Here is a 13368-nt window from a genome sequence, read left to right as displayed (position 1 = left end):
CGAAGTGCTGTTAAAAATTGTACAAATCGTTGCTGCTCTCTACGTTCAATAGAAGCATCACATGCTTTTAATTCTGCCGATTCTGTAAGAGTCAATTGATCCCAAAGATCTGTCATGGCAGAATAGAACTCCTGAATACTCATATTCTTCTGGTGAAGAGCTCGTATGTCATTCTTTAACTGATACTGTTTTGCAAAATTTGATTGCGTGAATAACCATTGCAGATGATCCCAAACCTCCTTTGCTATCTCATACTTCACCAACTGCGTACCTATAGAATGCTCAACAAAATTGTTAATCCAAGTAATGATCTTTGCATTGTTTGCTTCTCATGCATCTATCGAAGTAGTATCTCCTTCTTCAGTATTCTTAGGTACCACATAAGTTCCACTTACATATCTCCACATCTTCTTACCCTTAAGAAAATTTCTCATTACATAGCTCCAATACAAATAGTTCTTCCCATCCAACCTCACACTCACAGACTTAAGCGAATCATCTCTTTCAGTAGTCATAATCAACAATCACATAGAACCAAAATGCAATAGCAGCGGAAAACAAAATACCAAATTGCAGAAACTGAATAGAAATTACAGAAACTAAACAAATATCTTCTCGAAATTATACGATTACTCAAAAACACAAAACAAATTTGCAGAATCTGAACGCAAATACCAAATTGCAGAAGCTGAAGGGGAAGACGAAATACCAAAATAATAGTTGGATCCGCGAAAGCTGTGTTCTGGATTAAACCTTGTTCCATAAAATCAGCTCTGATACCATGTTAAAATAATTAAGATCAAACACAAACAGGAAGCTAGAATTCTCAATGATCTGTTTATTATAAATGCTTAGTGTTAAGCTAAATACAAAAAATATATATATAAATTAAACTAAAAATAATATTCTATCCTTAATAAATAAATCTATATAAATATTACTTCACAGTTACAAGAAGAGTCTGGATAACTAGTTTCATCTATCAGTATAAAGCTACAAGGCATTGGAGGAGTAGTATCCTGAAAGTGGCTAGCTTAAGAGTGCGTCACGTTAATACCAGAGCAAGATAAACGAAGCTTTAATCTCAATCAACAAACCCTTTTCTACCACATTCATGAATCTGGGATTAAGAAAGAGGGTTCGTGAACTGGGATTATGAGTAACTTGCTTCTAGTGCTCAGTAACACGCTCTTATCTGAAGCTGCTTTCCGAATGCTACTCGGCCAATACCATTGTTGTTTTCACCTTCCACCATTCTAAGACGTTCCTCTGAAGTATATGGAATGCATGACTCTTTTATATGTTGCTACCGGCCGCTTGAGGTGACTGAGGAATGGTTTGCCTGAAACTGGAATAAGTTTCACAAACCAACCAATTGGCCATGACACAGCAGCAAATGCAATACAAGTCACCCACTGCCACCAGTTCAACCTCTCTGTACTTGCAAACTTCTTCAGGAATTCCACCATCACCACCTGAAGAACAATAGTAGTGGCGATGATTCCCAGAAACAAATGGTTCCTGTGAATGCCTTTGAATACGTTCTGCTTTTCCATATTCCTTGCATTGAATTCGTTGAAAACTTGGCAAAGCACAAAAGTGTTGAATATTAGTGTATCGTTAACCTCTGCACTTACATTGAAGATAGACTCGCCTGCAAACTGTAATGTCAATAATATTGTTATCTGATAAAAAGCTTGAGCTAGAAGATTTCTCCACATTATATTAGTGATGAGGGGCGCAGTTCGCCCCACTGGTGACATCTCCATTAGCTCATCAGTGGGTCGCTCTGTAGCAAGGGCCAGAGCTCCCAATGTATCCATGATGAGGTTTACCCACAACAACTGAACGGCTGTTAATGGAACCTCACCGGCTGAAACTGCTGCAATAAAGTTGATCACAAGAGCTGCAACGTTCACAGTTAGTTGGAACTGAATAAATTTCTGAATATTGTTGTATACACACCGCCCCCACCTCAAAACAGTAGCCACAGAAGTAAAGTTATCATCCAAAATCACAATATCTGAGCTCTCCTTGGCAACCTCAGTACCTTGGATGCCCATAGAGAGTCCTATATCTGCTTCTTTTAATGCAGGTGCATCATTCGTGCCATCTCCTGTGACTGCAACAACATGACCTTTCTGTCTCAGGCATTGTACCATTAGAAGTTTGTCGAAAGGGGAGGACCTTGCCATCACACGGATCTTATCTACCTTCTCCATTCTCTGTTCATCCGTGTAGTTACGAAATACAACACCTTCCACCACTTCTTCACTGTCAACTTGGCTTTTGAGCTCTAATATGCCGCATTCTGTTGCTATAGCTTTTGCTGTGAAAATATTGTCACCAGTTATCATTTTCACGCTCACTCCGGCAGCTTTGCAAATTTCCACCGCTTTCTTGGCTCCAATTCTACACGGATCCTTCAGCCCAACTATCCCTAACAAGGTCAAACCATCTTCTTGTAGCCTCTGGTGTGGCTCCCCGTCGTTGTCTTTCATTCCTTCCTCTGTGATCCTTTTATGAGCAAACGCAATGCATCGAAGGCTACTAGCCGCCATACCTTGGATTATTTTCTCGATTTTACTTCTTTCATCTTCGTCCATGGACTTTATGCTGCCACGACTGTCATAATAACTTGAACACAAAGCTAATATCATCTCAGCAGCCCCTTTCCAATGTACATGAACAGTATTGTCAGCCTTCTTCCTTATTGAAACCCCACTTCGTTTCTTCTCTGAGTTGAAAGTTTCAACATGAAGAATGGTACAACTTTCCTTCAATTTTTCCATATCCATGCCCAGTTCAGAAACGGCCCATGAAAGAATAGCCTTTTCAGTTGGACTGCCTGAAAACTCAGGCACAGATCCTGTTGCAGATTTGTAGACACTACCAGTCGTGTTTAAACTGACTCCTTGGTGGAATACTTCAAGAATTGATGGAGCAATTGTTTTGTAAGAATCTTCCTCAATGGGTTCCTGGCCAAGCCAGAACTTGGTTACTTTCATCTTATTTAGTGTCAGTGTGCCTGTTTTGTCAGTGCAAATTACTGTGGCTGAGCCCATTGTTTCACAAGCTGAAAGTTTTCTGACCATTGCTTGGTCAGCCATCATTCTCTTCATAGAGTAAGCTAGTGTTAAGGTGACTGCCAACGGCAAACCTTCAGGAATTGCAACAACCACAATAGTGACTGCAGCAGCAACAATGCGTACAACTGCATTTAACACATCATCCGTATCTGTTCTGCTACCGATGTACTCCTTCTTCCCCTTGTCATCTTTTGTATTTCCAGTGAAGTAACGAACCAACATGACTACAAGCACTACAAAAGCAACTGAAAGGCCGACCTTCCCAATAGAAGAAGTTAGTTTGTCGAGCCGAGCTTGTAGTGGTGTTCGTTCATTGGAGTCACGAGTTATTGAGCTCATCATTTCCCCCCATGCCGTGTTCATCCCCACAGATGTCACAAGCATTCGAGCATATCCATCAGCAATTTTCGAACCAGAAAATAAGAAGGGATTCTCTTGGGTGTTGACTGCTACATGGTCACTCTCTCCCGTCATGCTTGACTCGTCCACTTCCAAAGAGTGTCCATCCAAGAACAAGCCATCAGCAGGAATTTGATCACCAATATTCAAGAAGACAATATCTCCGACAACAATATCAAATATGGATATTTGCTGTCGCCTTTCATTTCTAAGAACATCGACCTTAATATTGTTACTTATCTTCGATAGCTTGTCGAATTGTGTTTCCTGTCTAAAGTTGCTGGACGCAGAGACAACAATGACCAGAAAGACTGCAACAAAGATACTCCCACCTTCGTACCAGCCCTCCTTTACGCCGTGTTGTTTGATGCCAAAACCAAGGGCAAGAGCAGCGCACACCAGCAGAATAAGAATGGTGGTGTCTCTAAAAGCTTCCAGCGCGAAAAATAAAAATCCTTTTGGCGGTGGCTTATGGTAAGTGTTGGGACCGAACATCTCACGCCGCCTTCTGACTTCTTCGTCATGACCAGTGATTCCAGTTTTTGAGTTTATCCCAAAAGCTGTGGCGACACCTTCAACTCCTCCAAGATTGTTAAGAGATGCCAAGTCTTTCTCCTTCACCATTTTAGTGAATTTCATTTGATCATCGTCAGATATATTGAAAGTCGATTCACGCCCTTTCTTCTGATTTTTGGAACCGGTTGGCTCCGTATCAAGCACAGTGTAGGAAACAGAGTGCAAAATCCCAGAGTACTGATGGCTGTTAGTTTCTGATGTCATCTCTCTTACGAGAGAAAGCATTGCCCTGACCGAGCAGATAGCTAGATAAGCAATGCGCCACCTCTTCTGGGCTTGGCTAATGGTGCTGGCAAGCAATATGCTGCTGTCGATATGTGTTGGCTTGCTGCTTGTCATGTTTTCTCTTTTGTTCTTTGCTTGGGCGAGAAGTGACAGCGCTAGGGAGGTGATCAGAACTCGGAAGAGATGAGAAAGCTAAATCGGGTACAGGGGAGACCGGTTTAGAAATTCCATTTCCAATTAACTTGGCTTTCGAGGTGTTTTATAATGGACTGAGCAGCTGTAGAGGTTTCAACATTAGCCTCGCAAGCTTGTTTTACTTTATTTTAAAAAGGTTATTTCATTACAAAAACGAAAAATAAAGAAACCTCCTTGAATAATTTATCAAGAAGATACAGTATTATTGTTCAACATTTAGCGTTGAGTTTGCCTTGAATAATTTATGTTCTTGTATATATATGTGAAGTATTAAAGAATTATTTCAATTTAATAGTTTAAAAATTATTTTAACCTAATAATTTAAGTTATTAAATGAGATTTCAAAATATAGTTTATATTATTATCTAACATTAAACCTATTTCATTTCCCTTTTAGCAACTTGGACATGGATTATTTGATGCCTAGCGCATCGGAACGAAGACAATCCCATCAGTCTTGCCAACAATAGAAGAGTTCATGGAAAGCCATGTATTTTGGCCGAAGAAAACCATCTTAACCAATTCGTAAAAGAAGACTAAATTTTCAGCAGCTTGCTGGTAATATTTTCTACAATATCGGTTCTAGTTACTATTTTATTCAGTTTTTCGTAGCTTTGGAGTTTTCAGCAAGCCTAGTTCATATCTAAACAATTAGTGTAATCCCAAAATAATCTTCATACTTGGCAGACATTTTTTAAACAAACAATCCGGAAACCAATAATAGCTTAGATAGCTCTTTTGAAAACGCGGTTTCTAGCTGACTTCTTTTAACATCCACGGATGAGTTAGGTTTCACGTGGGACAGCTATTTCATGTTGAAGATTATCAGCTCAATTCAGTAATTTAATACATTGCATGAAATTTTGGGGTATAATTTTTTTTTATTATTATATAATTTCAAGTGAATGTTTTTTAAGTTTAAAATTTGCATAAATTACATTATTTTATATTTAATTTTATCGATTAGAACATGAAAACTGTAATTAATTACAACTTGTAACTATTTAATCATAACTTTAATATTATATTAAATAATAAATTTAACTCAATAGTTTAAGTAAGTCTTTGAATAAAATTATAATAGTAATTTTACATTTGAACTTTAAACTTGAAGGACTAACATTACCTTATATTTATTTTTATTAATTAAAATGAGAGCCATAAAATTTAATCTATAACCATTTAAAACTCGAGAATTTGTTTACATATAAAAAAATTTATTTCATCCAGAAAATTATAAACAATTGAATGAGATTCAATAATAATTTTATATTTATGTAAGAATACATGGGCATCTGTATAAAGGATATCTTTTCTAAATTGATTTTTCTTTGATGGAGATTTCATTGTCCGGCTCCGTACTGCATCCAGTAGCCCACCAAAATGAGAAAGACTCCCAAGTCATGATCGACTGTTTGTCTCAAAGTTTAATGTTCGTGACTGTATTCTGCGTGGATTTTTTTTAAAATGTTTTTTTTATTAAAATATATTAAAATAATATTTTTTTTATTTTTTTAAAATTATTTTTAGATCATCATATTAAAATAATTCAAAATACATAAAATAATTAATTTTTAATAAAATAAAAAATATTATTTTAAACAAAAATAACTTTAAATCACAGTTGCTATTATATTTTCAAAGACATCCTAACGAAGAATTGAAAGCGAAGATCAAACAAACTTTATATTTTTATTGTGTTTCATGTTGCCATATAAAACTTTTATTTTTTTGCGTTTCATGTTATTTTTTTAAATAAATATATACATAACAAAATTATTTTTTATTTTTAACATAGCACATTAAAATTATAAAAAAGTAAAAAAAATTAATTGAATATTTTTTTAAAACAAATATATTTTCAAAAAATAAAGCTCGTTACTTCTTAGTTAACTATTCTAGCTCGATTAGATTAGGGAGGGTAAATGAACTTCTAGATACCGGGTTTAGAAAAAAAAAAAAAAAAGTGAAAGCTACCGTACTTGGGTTGTGTCACGTGGGGGTCGAAAATGGCATGATCTCTCGCAGCTAACCAAGCGACTGAACAGGTTAATGGATTTCCTTTACATGATCTCTCCATTACATTATTTCCATCCAATTCATCCTTTTTCACTTTCCACACTCCCAGATAACCGGACGATACATGCACTTTGAGGATGATGTTCGCTTAATATTCCAAAAGGTACGTAAGAGGTTGATGTTTAGTTGCAGTTCCTATCTTTAGATTTCTTTTAGAATTCCCATCTTTTAATTTTCGTGGATGATGCGAAAAATATGTTCATTTGATGAATTTGAAAAATTATTTTTCATTTAAGAAATTGAAAATATGTTCAAACAGAAGACTTTTCTAGAGAATCATACAAGTCTTTGCTTGGTTATTTTGTAACAAAATTCAGATAGGAACTTGCAAGGAAAGAGATTGGTATGGCTTGGCATCTCCCTTGGCCTTGAAAAGAAAAGTGAGAGAAAAGGGAAATAAGGGGCCCCGGCCCCGGCCCCTGCAATAATTTGTTCTTTTTTCCCGAACCTCTTCAATAATTTATGTCGATATTGATGTTCGCTTGATATTCCCAAAGGTAAGATGTTTTTTTCTTGTTAATTACGATGAATCACCATGTAATTTATTACATTGACGAGGACGAGAAGGCGATGTTGTTCACAGTATTGTAATAGTTCTTTTCTCTCGGTCAATGGCGTAAAAAAATCGGAAAGATACTTGGAAGGAAAGAGATCGGCATGACTCGCATCTCTCTTAAAAAAATTGAAAGTGGGATAAGCTGCTGTGTCAGAGGGAGTTAGTGTGTTTCTTATTATTTTTTAAATAATATTTTGTGTTGAAATATATTAAAATGATATTTTTTTATTTTTTAAAAATTATTTTTGAGATCGATATATTAAAACGATCCAAAACATATAATTTTTTTTTTAATATTTTACAAAAAAATATTAAATTTTTTGAGAACGCGGTTTGCACCGCATTCCCAAACAGACTAATATTTTTAAACTAACTAACTAAACATAGGATGGTTTATAAGGACGTTTTTATCACCTAAATTAAAGTCTTATTTTTCATTTTATACGGAGATGTTCACATAGAAAAATAGTTGTTTTCACGATCTTGAGTTCGATTTTCAATGCGTTTTTCCACCCGTTGGAATTTACCAGGCAACAATGTCATTCCAATTCTCCTCATTTTCCTCCTCCTCGTAGTCAACCAACCTTCTTGAAGAGCAGCTGATTGCCTAACACAACAACTTTCTTGAAGATGCCTGGTAATTTCCAGGGAACAGAGCAATCCACCATGCAATCTTTTATAAAGATGAAAAAAGATTAAAGTACTTTTATTACAACTTCCTCGAAGTTTCAATCCACGCTTGCATCACTGAATTAGATCTCGCAAGTTAGACGTGACTTTTGCTGGCTGGTCTCTGAATGATTCATGGTGTAATTTCTTTGATGGGACTGTGGCTTTAGACCAGGGAGATGCAATGACACCTACCATGATAACGTGAAGGCGGTGGTGATAATGACTTGTATACCTATTTGGCTATTTTTCTACCCGAGCCAGCTTCATGAGAAGGGCATCATTTGGATTTGTTTAGCATTTTAAGATAGAAATAACAAATAAAAGAAAATAAAAATACGTTTAGTTGTAAAGATTAACAGCCTGATTGGAAATTTGATTGCAGTTTTTTTTTTTATGAAGGCTAATTTCTCAAGATATATAGTGAGCATGCCCCATGTGACTTTGAAATTTCAAGCTAATAGACTTAATATCCATCAAATCGTCTGAATTTAAACATGGAGACAACTAGCTCTCATGTCTCAATTTTGCCACTATATAAATAATTTGTCCCCACTCAATTCAACACCGCTTTGCAGGTTTAATTAATTGCTCCTCTTATTACATTTTATTTTTTCACCGTTTTAATTAAAGAATATTCCAAGATAGTTGTCTATTTTCTAAATATATAATATAAAAAGTATATAATTTTTCAATTTTATCGTCAATCATTTCATCAATCACAATTCCATTTGAAAATATATGAACTTAGATATTTTTAAAATAAAGATAGTTAAAAATTACATGGCTACAATTAAAAGTTTAGCGGAAAAAAAAAAACATATGCTAAGTGTCATATGGTTAAATTTCTCGTTGAAGTTTTTCAGCCTCAATGCGACAGCCCATCTTTCTGTCAAACTTTGCCTTCTTGTTTGTCGATTCATTCATATTTGTCTAGCAACTAAGTATTTTTCCTTACCGAGAGGTTTCCCCCATACTCTTCCTTGTTACGAGACAAGTGAAACACACAAGTAGAAAAAATGTAATGTATATAAACACACAAGTTATTATAGGAACCAATCCCAATCTTTATTAGTTTTAACAACAAATGAAATACATAAATCCGTATATGCATGCTATGCACAAAACTAGCATCCTCTTTACATAACCAAGGCTCTTTAGCCTATTTATAGATAAGCATATGAAATTAAGGTTACAAAGTATACAACTACCATCCCTACATTTTGAGAAGTAGTGGGGCACTTTTTCCCTCATATTTCCATGAACTTAGTGGGTGGTTTTAACCAATGATCCTATGATCTTAGTGTCTTGAGGAGCAATCTCAACCATGCTTCCATGTTCAGCAGCCATGCCCCCATGATCTAGACATTTATTTCTCACATGAAGCCATGATCATAACTTTCGTAACAACCTGCTAACATTGTTGTGTAACTGTCAGTCTATGTTGTCAAATCTATTGTGTTTGCTGCCTACCTTGAACTACCCATCGTCCAAGTTCAAACACACATCAGCCCACTGCTTGCATAGGTCAATGCTGTCGATTTCTCTATTGCTGTCGGACTTGACATTATCCCATGAACTGCCATTGTCCACCATGTCATTCCAGTAGAGTTTTTTATCAACGTTTTCATGCTGGATTTTGACTCTGTTACAAACCGCCCCCGCTAAAGAAATTGACGCCTTCATCGGACGGACTTATGATACCCCTGCATCATATATGCCCATTGTCACAAATTTATGTCCCACACACAAAGCCTCTCGATTCTGCCCACATTCAATAAAAAAATTTGTTCACTAAATCTGTGACGCTTAGGAAACTTTGACATTCCCATCGCCAACTAGTTTCCGAACCAAGCTGTGATTAGAATCTTCTCTAAGATCATGCTTGCTTCCCATAAAGTCAAAACACACTTTGAGTCCTAACCCAAAGCATTGAGACCAATCTCATCGATCTTGTCTGGTTAAAGATGAAGTTGCACCTCTCCACGATCACATAACTGTAATGTCTTCCAGAATTCATATGCGACTTTCCCAGGCTACACATAAGCAGTCCTCATTCATTAGCAATCACACATGCCAATTCCTTAACCAACAAGCTTATTTTCATGACGAGCAAACACTTCCCTAAGCATTCAAGGCTTCCATCCCTTTCCTCATGAATAATACCATACAAAACCACTTTGAAGAATCACGTGAATCCCCATAAAATCCACTCAACTCCTCAATTGTTCCATATACAACCTGTAAGCAAAATTAGACAACCTTTTTTTGGTGATCAACATAATTTTATGTCAAAGGTCTTTCGGCAAGTCCCAATATTGCCCAAGTATATACACGCATAGCATTCCTGCATTAAATCCCCTTGACTTGTTGTCCATATGCCTACTATTATACCCAAGACACTTCATAACACCATATTTTGTTGACATAACAGCCCCGTTGTTCCCACCTTTGCTGCATGTTTCGCCCACCAAAAACTCGCAACATGATAACCCAACAAAGGCCAATAGTAATATGTTTTTTATCACCTTGAATCTCTCATCATCAAGATGTACAAAATAGCCACCCATATTGTCTCTTTATCAAGGCAACATGCTAAATCATCTTTGTTGATGATTTTAACTCCTTAACCGAACCTATTGACTTGATCGTTGAATCTGTCACCCAAATTGTCCATCGTTAAAGTACAAACTCCTAATGTCCTCAACGCTATTGAATTGCCTCCCCACCAAGGCAACACACCAAACCAAATCCATCTAGTTTGGTTCCTCAATCAAATCTCTACATAACTTGGCTGTCAAATTCTTCACCTCAATCAGTCCTCGTTGTTAAACTTCCTCGAATTCCCAATAACATTATTGTATGGCATATCCGTTGGCCATAATTCCAACATTGTTGTCTTGCTTCCGTCACCCTGATCTTCCATCAACAAGGCGCACAAAACAGTCTCTAAATCTGCCTCACACAAGGCAGTCTCACCCAACTATATCCACCTCCTCCAGGCCGGTCACAAGGCAACTAAATTCCATCTCAGCCACTAAACACGTATACAAGATTTATATATTTAGTGTCCTCATCACCATCTCCCATGAAGGTATCATTGAGTTTTCCCTATTTAGACAATCTTTAGCAAAGTAATTTTTATCGCATATGAAGCAGCAAAATTTTGGTTTTGTCCATCATCAACATGTTTGGGCTCTCCCCTACCAAATTTCTTCTTTTTTTTCATATCATCCTTCCCCTTAGGCTTTGAAAAAAACCTAGAAGCTCCAGCAATCTCTTTGCTGGTCTCTGCTCTAAAGTTTGTTAATCCATCGGCAACAGTAGTGGTTGAAAACAAGTCTCAAATCTTCTGCCTCCTCAACTCCAACTATGCTTATGGTTGAAGTCCAGACAACAAGTTGAACAATTTATCCTCCTCGGACATGTTGTCAATATCCAGGATCAAAGAACTAAATCTCTTTATGTAATCCCTCACCGATCCATCATGCCTCAACTTTTTCAAGTCATCCCCTGCAATCCAATACATGTTGTTGGGTAGAAACTGTTCCTTTAACTCCTGTTCTAGACCCTCTTATATCTTCATTTTAGGTCTTCTAGTGTTCAAGTCCTCTTTGGACTTTGTTTGCCACTACAATTTTGCATCACCCGTTAGATACATCACCATGATGTCCACTTGACCGTCCACATAGATCTTGGCCACATTGAAATAATATATCATGTCCCATAAAAAGTCTTCATATCCTTAGAACTCCTTGTACTAGCAAGTGGTTTTGGTTCTTGAACCTTTGGCTTGGAAGATCCAACACCCCCAGCAGCGTTTGCAACTGCCTTCCTCAAGACAAACAACTTTTCCGTGACACCTTACCACTTGCGACCTGTTTCTACCACGAGTTTGACATATTATCCAGCAGCCTTTTCAATGATATCCATTGCCTATTCTAACTTGTCATAAAATGAACAATCTTTATCTTCAGGAATCTAACCCATCAAACCCTCAAGATGTGTCAATATTTCCCGAATTGCCTCTATAGCTTTATGCATATAAAGCTTAGCCACCAGTTTCACAAACTATCTCAACGATGGCTCTCCCAAATCAATCCTTCAATTTGTCCACAAAAAAGTCTCGTTGTCCTGCCAAGAATGCAACCGCGCTCTGGTACCAATTCTCACAGGGTTAAATTTCTCGTCGAAATTTTCCAGCTCCTATACGGCAACCCAGCCCCTTGCCAGACTCAACAATTTTTTTTTTATCGATCCACTTGTGTTTGCCTAGGAACTAAGTGTTCCCCCTCACCAAGAGGTTTCCCCCACACTCTTTTTTTGTGAGATAAACAGAATACACAAGTACAAAAGATGCAACGTATATAAACACACAAGTTATTATAAGAACCAATTTCAACCTTTATTAGTTTTAACAACAAAGAAAATACACAAATCTGTATGTGTATGCTATGTACAAAACTTGCATTCTATACACTAAACTAGCATCCTTTTTACACATTCAAGGCTCTCTAATCTATTTATAGATAAGCATATGAAAGGTTAAAAAACATACAACTATCATCCTTACATTTTAGGAAGTAGTAGGGCATTTTCTCCCCCATGTTCCAATGAACTTAGTGGGTGGTTTTAACCCATGATCTCATGATCTTAGTGTCTTGAGGAGCAATCACAGTCATGCTTCCACGTTCAGCAGTCATACCTGATAAGCTAGCAAGAATTGTTACAGAGATGAACAAGAAGCAAATAGAAGTAGAGAAAGATGCTGTTATAATGCAGAGGAAGAAGAAAATGTTTATGTGTATTATTCACTGCTTACATTCCCAGCACTGTTACATTCATTTTATATCAACAGAAGGTGAGAAGCTTGGTTACGTATTCTACTCAACTGTAACAGAATTCATTAACTGCTTACATTATAACAAACTTGCTAACCATTATATTCTCTATTCTCTTTGACTGGTGGCTGAAGCAGAGGTGGTTGAAGCAGAGCCTTTGATATCTTGACATTCCCCCGCAATCATATGCTTGGAGGAACCAATCATAAGATTGGAACAGAGACGTCGAAATAAAGGAGTGGAAAGGCCTTTAGTGAGAATATAAGCAAACTGATCAGGAGAAGAATATGTTGTTGAAGCCATAGAATCTGGAAACATGGACCCTGCGAGTATACTTGAGCAGATTGAGCTTCAAATTGCTAATGTTAAGGAGGAATCTTTTAGCAGGAAAGAAATACTTGAAAAGGTTGAGAAATGGTTGACTGCATGTGAAGAGGAGAGTTGGCTTGAGGAATATAACAGGGATGACAATTGATACAATGCTGGGAGAGGTGCTCATCTGACTCTCAAGCGTGCTGAGAAAGGTCGTAATTTGGTTAATAAAATGCCAGGTATGGTGGAGGCTTTGGCTTCCAAAACCATGACATGAAAATCGAGAGAGGCGCTGAATTCTTATATGATGGTATCCACCTTCTTTCTATGCTTGAAGAGTACACCATATTATGCCAAGAGAAAGAGGAAGAAAGACAGAGGCAGCGGGATCAGAAGGAATTGCAGAAGAGACATGCTTGACTGTCAC

General features: G+C 36.9%; 1 protein-coding gene across 1 annotated transcript; it reads right to left on the bottom strand.

Annotated features, from left to right (window-relative positions):
• Positions 1–816: 816 nt before the first annotated feature.
• On the bottom strand, positions 817–4553 carry LOC7480012 (calcium-transporting ATPase 12, plasma membrane-type). Its single transcript, XM_002300780.4, has one exon. The coding sequence runs from the start codon at positions 4401–4403 to the stop codon at positions 1257–1259; it is 3147 nt and encodes a 1048-aa protein (XP_002300816.2). The 5' UTR covers positions 4404–4553; the 3' UTR covers positions 817–1256.
• Between the last annotated feature and the right edge of the window lie 8815 nt (positions 4554–13368).

Source organism: Populus trichocarpa, chromosome 2 (genome assembly GCF_000002775.5).
Source record: "Populus trichocarpa isolate Nisqually-1 chromosome 2, P.trichocarpa_v4.1, whole genome shotgun sequence".
NCBI lineage: Eukaryota > Viridiplantae > Streptophyta > Magnoliopsida > Malpighiales > Salicaceae > Populus > Populus trichocarpa.
This window is presented reverse-complemented; position numbering and strand designations above follow the sequence as displayed.